General features: G+C 45.9%; 1 protein-coding gene and 1 non-coding gene across 2 annotated transcripts; both read left to right on the top strand.

Annotated features, from left to right (window-relative positions):
- Positions 1 to 314: 314 nt before the first annotated feature.
- Positions 315 to 16032, top strand: Ets96b (Ets96B). Its single transcript, XM_076774384.1, has 9 exons — positions 315 to 603; positions 3651 to 3765; positions 6335 to 6388; positions 7851 to 7910; positions 10027 to 10171; positions 10267 to 10391; positions 13672 to 14228; positions 14852 to 15185; positions 15424 to 16032. The coding sequence occupies exons 1-9, from the start codon at positions 553 to 555 to the stop codon at positions 15837 to 15839; spliced, it is 1857 nt and encodes a 618-aa protein (XP_076630499.1). The 5' UTR covers positions 315 to 552; the 3' UTR covers positions 15840 to 16032.
- Positions 6465 to 6537, top strand: Trnak-uuu (transfer RNA lysine (anticodon UUU)). The gene has a single exon. It is a non-coding gene; the product is annotated as a tRNA-Lys (tRNA).
- Positions 16033 to 17230: the final 1198 nt, after the last annotated feature.

Raw genomic sequence — 17230 nt, 5'->3', positions numbered from 1 at the left:
GATCCGTTGTTATAAAATAAATCGGAACGTGGTGGTTTGTTGGATAGGATCGGTTGCGTATGCGATTCACCGGTCGCGAACGGGGGTGGCTTATCGTCTAGGGGCCAGGAGAGCGATTCGCAAGATTAACAGAGAAATCCATCCCGAAGAGGAGTTTTCGTAGGTGTTCTCGAAGCAGAAAGCTTCGTAGGACGAGAGAAGGTCACCAATGATTTCGAGGCTCCGCCTACCAAGCAGGGGTTGGAAGCAACCCCTAGTCAGGATAGCCCGCGCAGGGCTGAATTCTATATCACGTTGTGGGCGTAGACGTACCGTAGACACAACCCCCGATGCATACACCCATACAACCTGTCTTTTCACCGTTCACCGAGATCAAATCACTCGTCTCAGTCCTATCTTTGATCTTTTCGGTGAAACAACGTGGCCTCGATAACACGACCGACAGCTCTATGTGTTTTCGTTCGGATTGTTAGTTGTGTCGTTTCCGTGATACGCGATTAGGAACATTTAGAAGAAAGGGAACGGCGGAGGAGAGTCAGAGATTTGGCGAGAATGAATCAGGATCAAGAGGTGCCCGCGACAGTTACAGACTTGGCTAGTCTGGTAAGTCGAACAAAAATTTAATATTTTATCGTTGTATTTTGTTGTCTCGTGGCTGTTGGTCGGTGGTGCAATGTATCTATGCGGGGTTGCTAGTAGAACGGGGGTACGTATATATACGCGGGCATAAGATTAAATTCGGTCCGTATCCACCGGTTTGGATAAAATTGTTTGGCTGGTAGGTGGTAAGGCTCCAAGTATAATATACCAGTAATCCAGTAAATTTCGTAATCGATCGATCGAACAATACACTATGGTAAATAGACGAAACGATACTGAAAATTAGATAAAGTGTCGGGCTATGAATCGGAATATGAAAATTGTTATCTCCAAGACGGGAGATATTGGATGTTTGGTAAAATGAAAAGGTATACATTGTTGCGTAGAAAGGAGTTTGACCGGGGCGGCGCATGGTACTCGTGTCCGCGTTAGTCTCGATCACAATGCAAACTGAGTAGAATGCGTGGGGATACCGATAGCAAAGCAACGTATGTACATATAATGTACTGGTCGCGCGACGATCCGATCGAGTGTCGAATTGCTGCGGCACGCGGCACACGTCACGCGTCACCACGCTCCGATGGATCGTCCCACGGGTGCCATGCACCCACCCCTTTTCTGCCCTCTAAACACGTAATTGTCGGGACCGGTCGCCACCCTCTTTGTGACTCGTGCGGAAACCTCGGTATACATGTACGCGTAGGTACGATATAAGGGACCCGTGCGGTCCGGATGCCCGACGGACAACACCCCTTCTCAACATACTAACGCGACTCTGCTCGCGGAAACGCTTGCGAGATTTATGTTTCTTGATTCGAAACGATCACTCGATATTCCCAGACGATCCGGCCCCGATGATGGTTAATTTACTATCCCCCGTCGGTAGTAGCATACGTTGCCGCTCGAGTTTCCCATGATTAGGGCTCGCTCCCTCCCTCCGTTGGCCAACAATACTCGAACCTTTTACCTGGAACCGACACGTTTTCGTAATTGGTTAGTTGAAAGAGGTTCTTTCTTATTTCTGGTCGACTAAAAAAGTCTCTTTATGGCGATATCAAGGGTCGCGAGGCGACTGCGACACGGCGACGGCAGCCAGCAAGAGCAATTAGCAGATAGATTCCGAGCGCCGATGACACACTCTGATCGGGACCATCGTCTTGTCATCTGGTATTGTCCGTTCGTATTCCGACGATGAGGAACAGTAATTCATTGTTTTCGCACCCTCCGTGCAACCTATCGGCCGAAAGAGAAAAAGAGGGACAGACTTTCTTCTCGAAGCGGCAACGCGTCGCCTGGCCTGGCTTAGCTTAGGTCTGGGTTAGGTCTGGCCTTTCTGGCTCTTCTAATTGATCAAATTGGACGACCAGTCTCCGTCGAGATCGAACGATCGCGCTGTTTCTCGCTCCCTAAAACGCGTTCTGTACTTTGAGATTAAAATATTTATTCCCGATCGCGATCAGATTCACCGTCGGAACAAGGGAATCTCTTTGGAACGTGTTGTCTGCTCGATGACTTTATTATAAACCGAACCAAAGTGCGCAATTACGAGGGTGGTGTACGAGGGGAATTGGGCCGACGACCCCTCGTAGCATCGTCAGAAACGATGGGGCGTTCCTCCCCCCGGGTCGGTTCCCTGGGTATCTCGTTTTCACTAGGTAGAAAAACGTACTCGTTCGTTTGTTCGTACATGACACGCGTACCCTCAACGATCCACTTACTTACAGTGCGCGTCTTTTATATGGAAACGCATTCTCGATAGGAAAAGTCACGGGACCCCGAGAGAGAAAGTTAAACGGCACGCGACCATGTTTGCACGTTTTCCTTACGAGTCGTTGGTTCGCGAACGCGCTCGATTAACTACATTACGATCGAGGGACGACTCGCTCTTAACAAACGATTTCATCGAAATTGCACTAACGAAAGTCAACGAACCCATTTCAATCGTAAATTCTTTATTTCTAGAAATATTTACCACCGACTACAGTTTTCAGAGTCCAAGCTGAACGTTCGCATTCGGGTGTACTTTGTTCGGATACTTAACATTTATTACCTACTACTGTACGCACACTCTGCTATATACATATATACCAGTACGTAGACCAGTACGAAAACGTTTTATTCGAATTTCGAGTCGAATCACATAGGTGGTTAGAATCGTGCAAGTAATTTTCGAATAAACGACACGAGACACGTTTCCGATCCGTTATTTAACGGCGTCGCGGCAGCAAATACCTTCTCGTATCGCGTTCCCGTGATTAAAGATCGAACGTAATATCGGAGAATGTAATTAAAATTCATATTAGAGGGCACAGCCTGTGGATTACGAGTGCCGAGCCCGAGCAGGGACTAATTATAAATGACTATTAATTGCAATCAGAGAAGAATCTGGGGACGAAGCAAGAAACGTGAGAGCGGACCAGCCGAGCCAGCAGCCGCGAAGCTGTGGAAAAGGAAGTCGATCGCGTCTTCGTAAACGATAATATCCTGGCGAATTAAATAAAAGAGAAAAAAAAAGTAACGCCGATAAACCGATAAAACGATAAAAGAATTTTAAACGAGCATCGTTTATAAATTTTGTTGTTTAAATAAATTGATTATCGGTATGGCAGTATGATTTTTCAAGTGTAAGCGATCGCCGCGCTGGCACAGACCGCAGCGAAACTTGCTAAAGGAAAAGCAGACGGCGCGACGACACGGCGTTATTGGAATTTCCAAAACCGGTAACCGACTTTACCACTAGATTGCTCCGCAAGGAGGAAACCATCCAATCGTTCACCGGATGTCCTCCTTGCCTCCTCTCTCGCGCGGTCCTCTATACTCTATCCCTTTCTTTCTCATTGTGACGCGGTGTTGGCGTAAATCTTGTTCCTCGCTAGCTACCTATTCCTTTCACCAACACCTTTCTCCTCTGCCTTGCGATTCTCTTCCTCTAATCTCCTTCTTTTTACCAAACGAAACAGATGGAACGTTTAAAGTCCATGGAACGATATCATTTTTAAAATTCTATCTACGTATGTACGTTAACGAGGCTATGTTACGTGTCTTTTCAGCCCAGCGAAGAGTTCAACAGACTGAACGAGCCGCTACGAACGGTCGCTTCAGGATATTGTCCTGTTAATTATTCGGTGGCTCAGCAGACGAACAGCGAGGAGAAGCTACAATCTGGTGAGTAACCCAGACCTAACCGAATACGCGAATCCCGAATCCTCCGATCTTTCTCATCAGTTTTAAGTTACGCCTTGTCCGACCAGTCTTCTCCACGCAACAATCGACATCCAAGAGAAAGTTGCGCGACGCGAAGGGTGGGGTGGGTCCGTTTAGACCACCCGTCTACCCGGATCGCGATTTTCAACCTCTTTGATACGATGTTGCTTGGAAACATCGGATCTCTGCCGTCACGCAAACTCTGCGTCTTCCTTCTAAACGCGTACACGCGTCGATTCTATACAAACTACACAGAACGCACACAGCGTGTGCGTGTGCGTGTGCGTGTGTGAGAAAGAGAGAAAGAGGGAAGAGTATAAGGGTGAAGGAGAGAGAGAAAGAGAAAGCAAGCCACCGCAGCACGTCTTGAAGCACGTGCTGAATGTACGCGAACTGTGTACGTACTACGGCAGCGAAGAGAAACCAACCCCCTGAAGTGAGCCTGTCACTGGCAGGCAGGCAGCCAGCCAGCCAGGCGAGTCAATATCTTTATATAGTCGCATCAAGAACGATATTATTTTCTACGGGTCGCGGGTGCAATTACGTTTCGAGACCGCGCAAACCGATCTGAAAGTTTTAAACGTGTCGTTGACTCGTTGACGCTTATCGAAAACCTACCCTTCTTATTATTACGTAGTATAGTATGTTTAGTAGACGTTTCGTACGCTCTTAAACAATTCGACTCTGTAGAGTATTCGAGCATAAACAGGCGCGCGAACGAAGAAATTCGATGCGGTCTGTTGGTCGATTTGTCTGGTTGATCGGTATCGGCAGTTCTACTTAACCTTGACCCAGAAATACGACGGCACGGCGCGGCGCGGCGAGAAGCCTCAGGATGAATTCAATAAGTAAGGTATTATCGGCGCAAAGAGCCCCATGGGGTAGTCGATGCCGGCTGTGTACCCCCATAGGATTCGTAACCACCCTACCGGCGTCTGGGCACAGTGATTGACACTTTATATCTAACATTGGCATGCCGTGCTGTGAACCGCCAGTCAGGATGGACCGCCTCCACCTAACTCAATCAATGCCTATAATGGTGCAATTTCTCAGTCGTAATCGTGTTACGCCCTACCACCGTCCTCACCATCCACTTTTCGGTGACGATTCACCGTGAAGAAATATCGAAACGTCGACGCGCTTCCAACTTGTTTCTTTCTTTCTTTTCTTCCATTTTTTCTCTTTTCTTTTCTTACTTTTGACCCTTGAGCGTTCTTTTCATCGCGTACAACTACCATTTCCTCGCGGAGGAAAATATGTAGCTTAGATTTTTAATAATATTTCAATGTACCCTTTACAATTTGAAAAGCTAGCGTGTTTAGCCGACTACGGAGTAGCCTTCGACGATGAAACCATTATCATCTACGAGGCCAGGAAAATCGAATCGTCGATTCGTCAGGCAGGATTGTAACCGAGAAGAAAACGTGGTTATAGACAAGTGGCTACCCGTGGCGAATCCTAGTGGCCCATTAAACGGACCCCCCATGCAGCCCAGATATTTCTATCGCGTTCTTATGCGTATCAAGCTCGAAGGGGTTTTTTTCCTATGGATTCCTCTTACTTTTTCCCATTGTTATTTCTTAGTTATCCCGAATTCTCCAATCTTATTATATGTACATATATCCGTGAGACATCGCGTCAACGTCTTTCTGTTAGATAATCGATGCGTCTGTTACAATCGGCGTTACAGTTTTAGTTTTATAGTTGGCTAGATTTATGAGAGGGCCAGAGGGACTAACAATAAGCACAGCCATATGCGAAATACCCTTGTTCGTTCTCTTGATGCCTTGTGCGTCTTCGAGTCACGATAGGTTTGCATACGTCCAGTCAGCCGAGCGACGGATCCCCAAGGGGACCGACCACGGAGTTAACGAAGGCAGCTAGTCTTTTGGTAAGAGGACTCTTGCGACAAACTCCGCGTCAGTTATACGGGGCGTTCGGTCATGCTTGGGAAACATTTTAATCGGAGATTCTAAAGAGAAAAATAAGACGAAAATCAAGAATATATACCAATTTGTTGACGAAGGCTTTGTTGAAAAGTTATTAACGTTTAAAGTTCTGCCTGTAGAACGACAACCTGCGAACAGCGAAAACCATTACTGCAGGCGGAGCTTTAAACGTCAATAACTTTTTAACGAATGCTCAATCGACAAATTGGTATTCTTGATTTTCGTTTTATTTTTCCCTCTAGAATCTCCCATTAAAATGTTTCTCAGTGGTGGCCGAACACCCTGTATACCACCCCATCACCTTCCGATGGGACACATCTTTTACCGATTTCTAACAGGTATTTGCCACACGATATGCAGGATACAACGGTTCTTTGATCGTAACTTGAGAAAGAAAACGGCGATATTATACGTATCTGTATTGTTCTTTCGACGATACTATTTCTTATTTAATGTTTCTTATCACGAGGGATTCTTAAAAAAATTAATTTTTAAAATAAACTTACGAAATATCTATACGTAGTTTCTAGGAAGGACGTGAAACGATGTGAACGTATAAACGAACGTGAATTTGATTTCAGAGAACGAAATATACTCCGGCCAGGAATTCAGACAGGAGCCTTGGCTTCAAGACGGTGAGTAACGTTTGACGAAAGTATAAATCGTAGATGTAAAATTGTTAAACAGATTTCGAGAGCGAATTTAACAGTTGCCCGGATAGCTCAGTCGGTAGAGCATCAGACTTTTAATCTGAGGGTCCAGGGTTCGAGTCCCTGTTCGGGCGGACTTTTTTTTTTTTTTTCTACTTCATTTTATTCCCATTTTATCATATCGATCTTATCAAAAGTCGTAAAGATAGTAAAGCGCTGGATTATTTTTTCCTCGTTAAAATTGTCGATCTACGCGTGGATAAGAAAGATCCAACGACGCGACGCATTCGATTCGTCTAATTTCCGTGACCTTTTCAACGGACGATCGATTAACAACTAATCGTAACACACGCTTAAATATTGTTTCTCGAAAAATTCCAAGGAAACATCGATCGAGTCGTAAAGCGAGTACCGAACTGTTGGTAAATCTTCCTCGAAGATGATTAGTTACAGCGTGGTCGTCGGTCTACCTCTCGGAACATTAATTTTAATTAGTTTTACGAACCGTGATGTAATGCACGATAAATGCATTGTACTAATAAAGATAACGAGGGGGTATAGAAGGACGAGCCTTTGAAAAATTCATAGCCAGCCCGGTGGGGGGTACGGGACCGTAGATAATCGTTATTTATTAGTTCCAGAGTCGTGCAGATTTTTATCTGCATAACAAACACCGAATAATACTTTGTTCGAATAAACGTTTACTCGTAAGTTAAAGAAAAACATTTATTTGGATAAAACTTTCTTCGTAATTCGAATAAGATATTCGTTTGCAACGTAAACGAGAAAACAATATGTATGTATGTACTATGTTTCGTACGCACGCGAGTATTTGCAATGTGTGTGTGTGTGAGTGAAATATTGTAGGTAAGTGGTATTTGTGTGCTGTATCGTGCGGTTTATCCGCAGATTCTGTTATTATAATAATCAGACTTGTTTAATGCGGCTTTGTTATGAATTATTTACAGAAATATGTAACGTACGGAACAGGTTTATTTGAAATACTGTTTTTAAGCGTTACTACACATAAAACGTTTTCTTAGACGTTTCGTTACTACTTTTTGGTAAATTAATTCCCATCGGAGACGAGACTCGTCGCTGGGAGAAATTGATGAAATAATATCATCCAAGTTCCGAGTTATGCGAATAAAAGTTTTATCCGGATAAAAGTTTATTCGTCACCGATACCGATTATTCGTATAAAACCGGTTTTTTTTTTATTCGAAATTGTTCGTACACGATTAACAAAGTTTCCAACGGTACGATCGAATGTTTGCGTCGGACGCTCTTTCCTCGGAACTTTACCTCGTTCGTTAATTGCTCGACACCGATGTTTCCTCGCTCGAAATTCCTAATTTCGTATACGACGACCTCCTACACCTCGATGATGACGTTTACTTTGCTAGACTAGCTCGTAAAGGTAGATAAGATTGCATTTTCGTTACAGGTAGCAGTTGCGAGACAGAGGACAGCGAGCAATACGTGCCGGAGTTTCATCGGATGTCAAGTTAGTGACAGATATACATACATATATGTGTGTGTGCACATGTTAGATTGGTCGTGCTCGTACGCAACATCTCGAGATTCCTAATTGCCACGTTCCGATAAAATCGAGTAGAGGCGCACACGGAAGTCAATCAACATAGGAATAGGAGAACGTTCCGTTGCACGGAAATGTATCGTGGATACAATTTAATCCCAAGGTGGAAAGAAGTTGAATAGAATCTGTGCGAATAGGAATTCCGGGATTTTCAGTCGGGTACCGTGTTCCTTCCTGATCTTAGCTTCGAAACTCCGCGAAAACGCGACCGTTTATTTTTAAACGTTAGAGAGAAAAGGCTGCGTTTACTTTTAGAAATACGAGCTCGTCGAACAAAAAAAAGGAAAAAAAAACAACGAAACATATTGGAAATCGGTCTTTTTGCTTCGCTCGTCCGACAATGAAATTTCGTTCCGATTGGCGAGAGCAATATCGAGACTTTATTAAAAAAGGTAATAAACTGCCCGGGGCTGGTGTTTTTAAAGCGGCAATATCACGTTACACGGGGAAGCACTTTATATTAAGTCTGAAGGTTTTTTTCCCTATCCCCTTCGTCGAACCTCGCTTGATTATCGTCTCTCGACTCGAACCGCCTTACCGTTTTACCGATACGCGTCGCATCGCTCGTTTATACATAGAGCAACGGAGCTCGATATCGCGCCAGGAATGTTGCTTTTCGCGAGATTCTGCAAGATTTTGTAAATCCGTCCGGCACTGTATGGCGAAACTGGCAAATATTTCGATACTCCTGGAATAGAGATGGGGGTAAACGGCCAGAGGGTACGACGGATAATGTCTATATGCTCACTTACACACGCATCTTTCTCTCGGCGTACATGCGTTGGTTCGATAAAGAAATTTTCCGTTGGTAATAATAATGCGATCCCAGTTGGAAAATTATTCGGAAATGTAAAATAAAATATTCTCGCGGTGGAGAAAATCACAAGACACCTACGAGACTGTTTACTTTCGCATAATCTAATATTGTAATCGAGTATTCTCGAAGGTATACATTGTATCGTCATGTTCCATTTCGGTCTGTCTTTATCAATCGAACGTAGAAACAGAGTTTGGCTGAACAGCTCTATTAATGTTCTCGATACATGTTCGGATTGCGAATCGACGTGTAATTACGGATCATCGAACGTTCCATGTACATTATCGCGGGTCGAAGTAAAATTTGCTCGTTGATCGGTTAATTTTATTTGGAGTGGCGCTCGCAATCGTCTGGTTTGGCCGCGTAACGCGCAAACATTCGGAACGTGCCCTGTCCGAGGTAAACACGTTGTTCATCGGCGGCGACGGACCAACGTTTACCGATAAACGTTTATTCGAGGCATTGTTTGCCGGATGTTGTTACGCTCGGCATATCGGTGTAACGGTAGGGGGGAAAAAGACCGGGAATCGTACGATACTGAATTTATTTCTTTTGATTTTTCTCTGGTTGCGGTTAGAAAACGTTGGTCTGTATCGTCGACGAGAAACACGGTCTCCGCGATCGAGAAGAGAGATCGTTCAAAGTACCCAAGTACCTATGTACCCATGTGCCTATGTACCTCGGCGGTCTTTTTGGGAGATAAAATTAAGCGGTACGAATCTGTAGGTTCGTTGTAGGTTGTTACGGTGTAATCGAGTCGGCGCGACGGTCGCGCGATGCTTCTCCCGTAGCAAGCAAACTTCCGATGTTTGTAAATAGAATGATTGCTCGAGGCCTCTGACTTATGCTTCCCACGGCCAAAGTCTGTTTGATTTATCGGGGACGCACCCTCGGCTCGCTCGTCGACGGCCCCATTAGAACCGACACTCATCCCCCACGTGCCGTTGCAACGATGCGCTTTAGCCCCGAGTCGCTGTTTCCTTCCGCCGTTAGACACGCGCCCGACGCGATCGAGAGTCATCTTTTCTCGAAGAAACCTTCCGATCCTCGATCGTACGCTCTGGGGTGTCACAGTCCTTTCGATCGTTAACACCATCGATAGTTCTCCGTATTAGCAAAGGATACCAGCCGAGCGTGTCCCGACCTTTCATCCTTTCCTTGTAAACGAAACGAAACGAGAGGACGTGCCTCGATCTGTTTCCTTAGATGCCAACGTAAAACAGGAATCTGGAAACTGTAGGAGAATCAACGACACCGATTACAGGCAGTATCAAGCATCGGTTAGTCATTCGCACGGTCAAGGCACCACCTTCCTCGATCTTGATCCGGACGGTCGTACGATCTGTTTCGGGTAAGCGAGACGACGATTCATCTTCAGTCTCTCATCGGTAGTCTTTTTAAACAATAATTGTTATTGTCTGTGTCGTTTACGGGTATTTTGCGCAGAAACAACAAACTGAATTCCCGAACGAGCGACACCACGAAAAGCATCACCGTGAAGGAAGAACCGACGGACAGAGGATACGGGGAACCGATACCCGCGTCGTCGATGGCCCAGGACAACCGAACCAGTAAGAGATACTATTTAATAATTAATTAATTGGTAGTAACCTAGACCGAATCGTATAAATTGTATCGAACGTTCTCCGTCGATCCGTTACGAGGAATCAAACTTTCCGATTCGGCGTTTCTTCCCTCTGCTTACACGTACACCGTGACAAATCTCTCGACAATGGATCCACGTGGCAGTGGCCGCCCGCCGCCCGCCGCCCCATAGATCCCATAAATAACTGAAGCGCATGGGGTAGTATCGTCCATTAATCGAGCCCTGTCTCGAGCTCTTCTTCCGGTCTATGTTCTTAAAATGCGGTACAGTTTGGTGTCCCAAAATCCATCGTACCTTGGTCGGTTGTCGTTGTTGTTACTCTACCATTATCGTTTCTAGTCGTACCGCGAATAGGTTATTCCGTGTGTTTGGGAGATGCTTGGCTCCCGTTGCTTCCAAGCAACTCGAGTAAAAAGAAAATTCCAGAATCCGGTAGCAAGGTTCGCGACCGATGCAATGGTCTCGCTCACGCGTTACTAAGTACGCGTAAGTGAATAATTTAAGAATGCTTTCGACTGGAAAGGTACGGAGAGCGACTGGTAGGATTCTGAAAAAGCTACTAAACGAACGAAAGAGCATAGAATTCTCTCCCTGGGGAGACTGCAAGTCGGGTCGGCGAGCTTTCTCTCGAACGAGGAAATATTGCTGGATAGTCGATGTTCCCGAGCCATTCTAGCCACTATTTATTAACGATTCGATCGAAACGTCCTCGCATTTAATTATCGATCGATCCGGTAAATCTGCTACGCAGCGTTTGACTTTTTACGGATTATCGGGCCATTACTTAATAGAATTGGACGGTTTAAGGTAGACGTCGCGTGGCGCGATTCAACCATAAAAGGCTCCAGTCAGCGAAGGGTTTGCAAGCTCATGCTTGGTAATCCGGACCGATTAGTCTTCCCTTTATTCGCGCACATATACCGAACGAACAAATCCTTTAGGAACTCGGTTGCTATATTCGCTGTCTGCTCGACACCGTGCTCCGCGCCGCGCCTCTATACGCTATTTACTTTCCAAGTCACTCGGGAATTATGCTTCTACTTCTCTTGCCGTAATTCCTCCCTACCCATTAAGTCGTTTTAATTATTTACGCACAGTTTAGGTTAATAATAGGATCGTTGTTATCGATATCTCTCTACCGGCATATGGCACCGTGGATTACACACTCGCTAAATTCATCTTCCGTCCTCTCTATCAGACCAAATCCCATTTTCTACCAATCTTTCAACGATAGATGGCAATCGTAAAGTTTTAACGAGCGACTACCTGCGTTCCGCTAGTCTGTTGTTAAATCGTCGACCAATATATCGGTTGGAATAGTAATAACCTGTTAATGGCTAGAGATTGGTCGCCAGCCCGCTAATTAATTCGAGCACGAGGATTACGAGCGGTCCTCGTCGGCTAGTTATGGCGGTCGTCGCGTTTGCATGGTCAACAACTTGTACGGTCAACTCGTCTTTAATTCGATCTTTCGGTAAAAAATTAAATCACCTGTTCGTATTTAGTAATCCGTAAAAGGTACGAGTATCGCTACGACCAATTCTTTTACCGTTTAGTCACCTTTTCCGTTTATCGTATCGTCAAACGTATATATTTATATTTCGAGTTTTTACGGTTTCCTCGTACGACTCTCTCTGTGTGTGTGTGTGCATGTCTTTGAGGTATCGTACGTTACACGTAATCCTTCGACACTCGTCGTACACGATAAAGACGTCGTATTATCGTTGACGATTAATTGTACGTTATGGTTTCGGTGCAGAACGCTCGTACGTTTCTATGTAAATTCGCAGAAACAAAAGAAGAGCATTTCGACGCGTCAGGTGGGTGGAAAATGGACCTTGCATTATTAACTAGCTCTACTCCGGAATTTCGGGATCAGGCAGATAGATAGAGTGGTGGTCTGGGGGTGGCGAACACACGCGCACACACACAGCGAAAGAGAGAGAGAGAGAGAGAGATCGGGAGAGGGAGGAGAAGAGAGAGAGAGAGGACGAGGAAAGAAGGAAGCTTCTCGTCTGAGAGTGGACGAGGAGTGGAGGTCGTCCTCTTTTCCGTGCAACCCTTCTGCGCACCGCCCCTGACCAGTCCCGGCTTGAACCCTTTTCCTGCTCGGTACATCGCCACCGGTTTCATCAGCTCGCGATTAATTTTAATCTAAAACTACCCGCAAAGCCGGGTCTGGCCTCGCTTGCACGTTGAGGTCGACCCCTTTCGCCCCTCTTCGAACAGAGTGCCAGATTGGCCCGCAGATTTTAACCCTCTCCGCCTCCTCCTCCTCCTCCTCCTCCTCCTCCAGGACTCTGTCTGTCTGTCTCGTATACGCGATCGTGATCCGACCAACGTTTGCCAACCAGGAAGCTAAAGCTAACTTGCCGACACGATTAACCTCGGTAACCCTTCCTGTTGATTTTCTTCCGATCGCTGTGATTTCCTATTAATGCCGCCGCGTGCCTAAAAAGCGCAAGAAAAACAGGGAGCGCGGTCTACGAACCGAATTGCGTCGCTACACGAACGGCTCTGAAAAAGACAGGCCGATTCTTTCTTTTTTTTCTTTTTTTTTAACGATACCGAATGCAATTTTTCTCGCTTGTATAATTACCTGCTAAGTTTAGCCGAGTCGGAACTCGTTACCTCGTTGGTTAAAATCTGTCGGGATCGTGTTTGTCTAAACGCTACGATCAGCAACATTTTAATTGCCGAACAAAATCGAGTGGACGCATCGTGGCACGCAGCGTCGCCTTCCGGCTCGATATCGGAACAGGATTCTCAATTTTTCAATATTCCCCGTACACGACTTGGAACGTAACCGGATTACGGTTCGAGAATAGCTTTTTCGGCTCGAGGGACCACGGCATCGGTGGGATGTTGCCGCACCCCGAGAGGAGACCACCCGATTAATATACATATCGCGCGAGCTCTCCGCGGTATTTCAGGCGGTGCCACCACCGCCGCCACCACCGCCGCCACCACCGCCGCCGCCGCCATCCGCGAGCTTCGCCGAGCCGGCAACCCCGTGGGCTTTGAATATCAACCAATTTCCTGCCGATATTTCTGTGACGAGCACTTCACCGGCAACCGCGCGTGAGTGCAATCGCTAATACGGGGCGGCAGGCCTTTCCTCCTTTTTCACCTTTCGTCTTGCTCGTCTTGCTCATCGATCTCTTATCCTTCCTGTCGGACCGATTGCGAGCCCGGACGCGCCTCCGTTCGCAACTCTCCTGTAAACCAGCCTTTATTTACCACAGACAACAACTTGGTTTACCAACAACAGCAGCAGCAGCAGCAGCAGCAGCAGCAGCAACAGCAGCAGCAACAGCAGCAGCAATACGGAAACGGAACGAGAAACGGCAGAGGTTCGCCGTCACCAAGTCGACCAGCCAGCACGTCTTCCGCAACGTCTCAGTGGCAATCGACGGTTTCAGCATCGAGCGGCGACGCTTTCTTCTCGCGACAGGAGACCTGGAGTAGTTCGGAAGTATATGGAAAAAGAAGCGCTACACCCACGTGGACCGAACTAGGCGTTCAATTGGACGCGAGAAATTCGTCATGGGAGAGGCAGAGCAATTGTTACCAGAAGAAAGGCTCTCCGACATCTTGGAACGCAGATTATGCCGGCAAGAGGCCGTCCTCGACGACCGGAGCTTCACCCTGGACCGAGATGACCGTTGGCTATCAACAGCAACGTCGCGGTTCCCTACAGTTATGGCAGTTCTTGGTAACCTTGCTAGACGATCCTGCGAACGCACCTTGCATCGCGTGGACCGGTCGTGGCATGGAGTTTAAATTGATCGAACCGGAAGAGGTATAAATGAACCCCCAGAAAATCGTTTCTTAACCGATCGAAAACCAACAAAACGTTTCCTAACGAGGATTTTATCGAAACTTGGATACTTGATTATACTCTTTCCCTAATAGTCGTATCGAGCGCTACGAATCGTTATTTTCAAATATCGTTATTTCAAAAGAAAAAGTTAATTAGTTAGATTACGCACACCCATATGACGTGGCCCTGGTTACCGTGTTCCATCTTTGCACGAATATTCTCTTTTCCCAGCTCGATACACAATTACGTTTCTTCCAAGCAAACCTTTAGCCGTCGGAGCCAGAAACGTTCGACTCGCTCTCGTCGGATAAAATTACGTTCTTTCAAAAATCCATCAGTTTTATTTTATAGCTTTAGCAAAGCCAACCAGCGTCTCTCTATTTTTCACATTTATCAACGGCTTCTTCTATATTATTTCGTACATTGTTTGTCGTTTCGAAGAAACTCCAAACACCATCAAACTCGATTTTTCTTACTTCTTTTACGATATCCTGTCGCTCTGTAACCATTATTGTTTTCGATGACAATCTGTTTTCCGTGGTATCGCGAGGTAAACGTTAAGCAACTGGTTGGTAAAATCGTCTGTTTATTGGCTTGTTCAGGTGGCTCGCAGGTGGGGCGTTCAAAAAAATCGGCCGGCAATGAATTACGACAAACTGAGTAGATCGTTAAGGTATTATTACGAGAAAGGAATAATGCAAAAGGTGGCGGGCGAAAGATACGTCTACAAATTTGTGTGCGATCCGGAAGCGCTGTTCAATATGGCGTACGGCACCGGAGGGTCATCGAATCTTCCTGGCGAAGCACGGAACGGGGTTCGAAGTCAGTCGATATCCGGGAAAATATCCACTACGAACGATGTCTCCGACTTGAGGGAACATCCCGCTACTGGATACGGGGATGCGGTTCTTGCTATGTACTCGAACAGTGCAGCAGGTCAGTTTTGATAAATTCCATAACCGAGCAGCAAAAGACGTATCGCGTGACCGGTCGTATCGCGAACAAGAAATTCTTTTAATCTTTTACCGTAGAAAGAACAATCTCGATCTGTCGTTTGCCCGTTTGGCCGAAAGAATCTATCTTTTAAGAAATATACGTAGCTAGATACATAGTAGATTCGAGTACTAGGAATACATATTTGAAAATTCAAGTGGTAAATTTCTCGACGCGACAGTGTACGGATCGTCCAGCTTGCACCATCTGCACCAGTACCTCGGTGGTAACGAGGGCTTCAAGACACCACCGAACAGATATCATCCTCACTACTCGCACGAGTACAACGGAAATCATCATCACCATCCGCCATCGAGTTACGCAGAAACCTTCCTAAACTACGGCCGCTTATCGTCCCACGATGGCCCAACCGATTCGAGAAGTCTCGAATTACCGAGGATCCCGTACGGCCAGGAAACTGATAATACCAGCAGGGACCGAGAGGCGTCATCGATTTTCTACGAAGGCATGCAGAGAACGCAATTACCAGCAACTCCGGCGCTTTCGCAGCCAACGTTGCTGGACAGTGCCACCACGAGCTCAAAAATCGAGCAAACTTCGTACGCCTGCCTCGGTGTAGGGAGTTGCGTATGCTGAATTTATCAAGATTCATTCTTAAAACATTTTCTATACATATACGATATGCGTATGCGTATGTAGTCGTGACTAAATTAACTGGTCGCGCAAACTCCCCGTTTTCCCGACTACCAATTATAACAACTACCGCCGAACGGTATGGCTACGAGTATACCCTCTTAGCATCCTCGAACGACCAATTAATTTTATTTCGCCTACGCTCTTGGATCGTCGCGTATTCCTATCACGGTATAGAGGACACTCGGATAATGTTGCGTCTTTCGGTTAATTCTACGATAGTTTTACATAATAAGAATTTCATTCCGTCTATACGATTATTTTAACGAGAATCGATGGCTCTGAACGATCAATCGACAGCATAGTGTATGGAATTTCGTCAGAACCAGTCTTGCGGTTGCTGTAAACATTCTCTTCTTCAAATATTTACTGGGATTAGCAAACAACAGCTTCAGGAATTCCATCGTCGATCTTACCGTGGACGTGATATCATCACGCTCTAAAATTATATCTATAGTCTCCGCGCAGATTGACAAAAGTGACAATTACAAGAACCCAAGTGCTCCGTGTGTACAAGTAACCTGTATTGCTCGCACGTGGCCAACATTACCTTCGTGCATTACACGTCTATTTCATGTAATTTTCCAACAAAGAGGGCGAAATGCGAATCGTTATTAGTATTACGCGATTGTCTAAGGTGTATAGCGCGCATTAGATGGAACGCGCGATTCGAACATCGACCGAGCAAGTACGCGTTTATCGATGGTCGAGCGAGTTCTTCGTAATTTAGAGAAAAATACGTTAGCTACGTTAGAAGAGAAGGGTAGAAAATTTAATAGGCTAACATATGGTCGACGGTTCGCGTGACGATCGACGAACGCGAAACGCAATCGTTTGCAGCATTTCGATCGCGCGTATCATTCACCTGTAAATAAATTTCGATAATAGAGTCGGAGAAGACGTCTTGTACGATCAGACGACGACCGCTAGCTAGATCGTCGTTACTAGTTGGAGTAATTCACCGTTGGATGCACTGTAATTTCTGTAAATAGCGAATAAATCTCTATCGGAATAGCAGATATATCGATTTCTCGTTTCACTCTCGTCACTAGCGTATTTATCTTGATGTGTCAGCGACACGTGACAAACGACAAACGAGGAGCGCAACACGTGCAACTCTACCATCGAAAGTAACATTTCAACGAGGAACGCAACGAGCGATAGTCCGACGCGAATTAGCATACGCGATTACGCGCGCTTGACCTAGACACGTAATTCGCGAAAGATGGAAACGCGTCGCAGGAACGTGTTACCAGTCAGTGACGCAAGCTCAGACCATTGGACTGAGGTCGACTGCGTATTTCTGGCTCTGACACATGCTGGATATGTTTATA

The sequence above is a fragment of the Colletes latitarsis genome, chromosome 10 (assembly GCF_051014445.1).
Source record: "Colletes latitarsis isolate SP2378_abdomen chromosome 10, iyColLati1, whole genome shotgun sequence".
NCBI lineage: Eukaryota > Metazoa > Arthropoda > Insecta > Hymenoptera > Colletidae > Colletes > Colletes latitarsis.
The sequence above is the reverse complement of the archived record's forward strand: the minus strand, read 5'-3'. Positions and strand labels throughout refer to the sequence as shown.

Coding starts and splice junctions, on each gene's coding strand:
- Ets96b (XM_076774384.1), top strand. CDS start 553: ATGAATCAGGATCAAGAGGTGCCCGCGACAGTTACAGACTTGGCTAGT. Junction 604..3,650: donor TTACAGACTTGGCTAGTCTG/GTAAGTCGAACA, acceptor GTGTCTTTTCAG/CCCAGCGAAGAGTTCAACAG. Junction 6,389..7,850: donor GGAGCCTTGGCTTCAAGACG/GTGAGTAACGTT, acceptor TTTTCGTTACAG/GTAGCAGTTGCGAGACAGAG.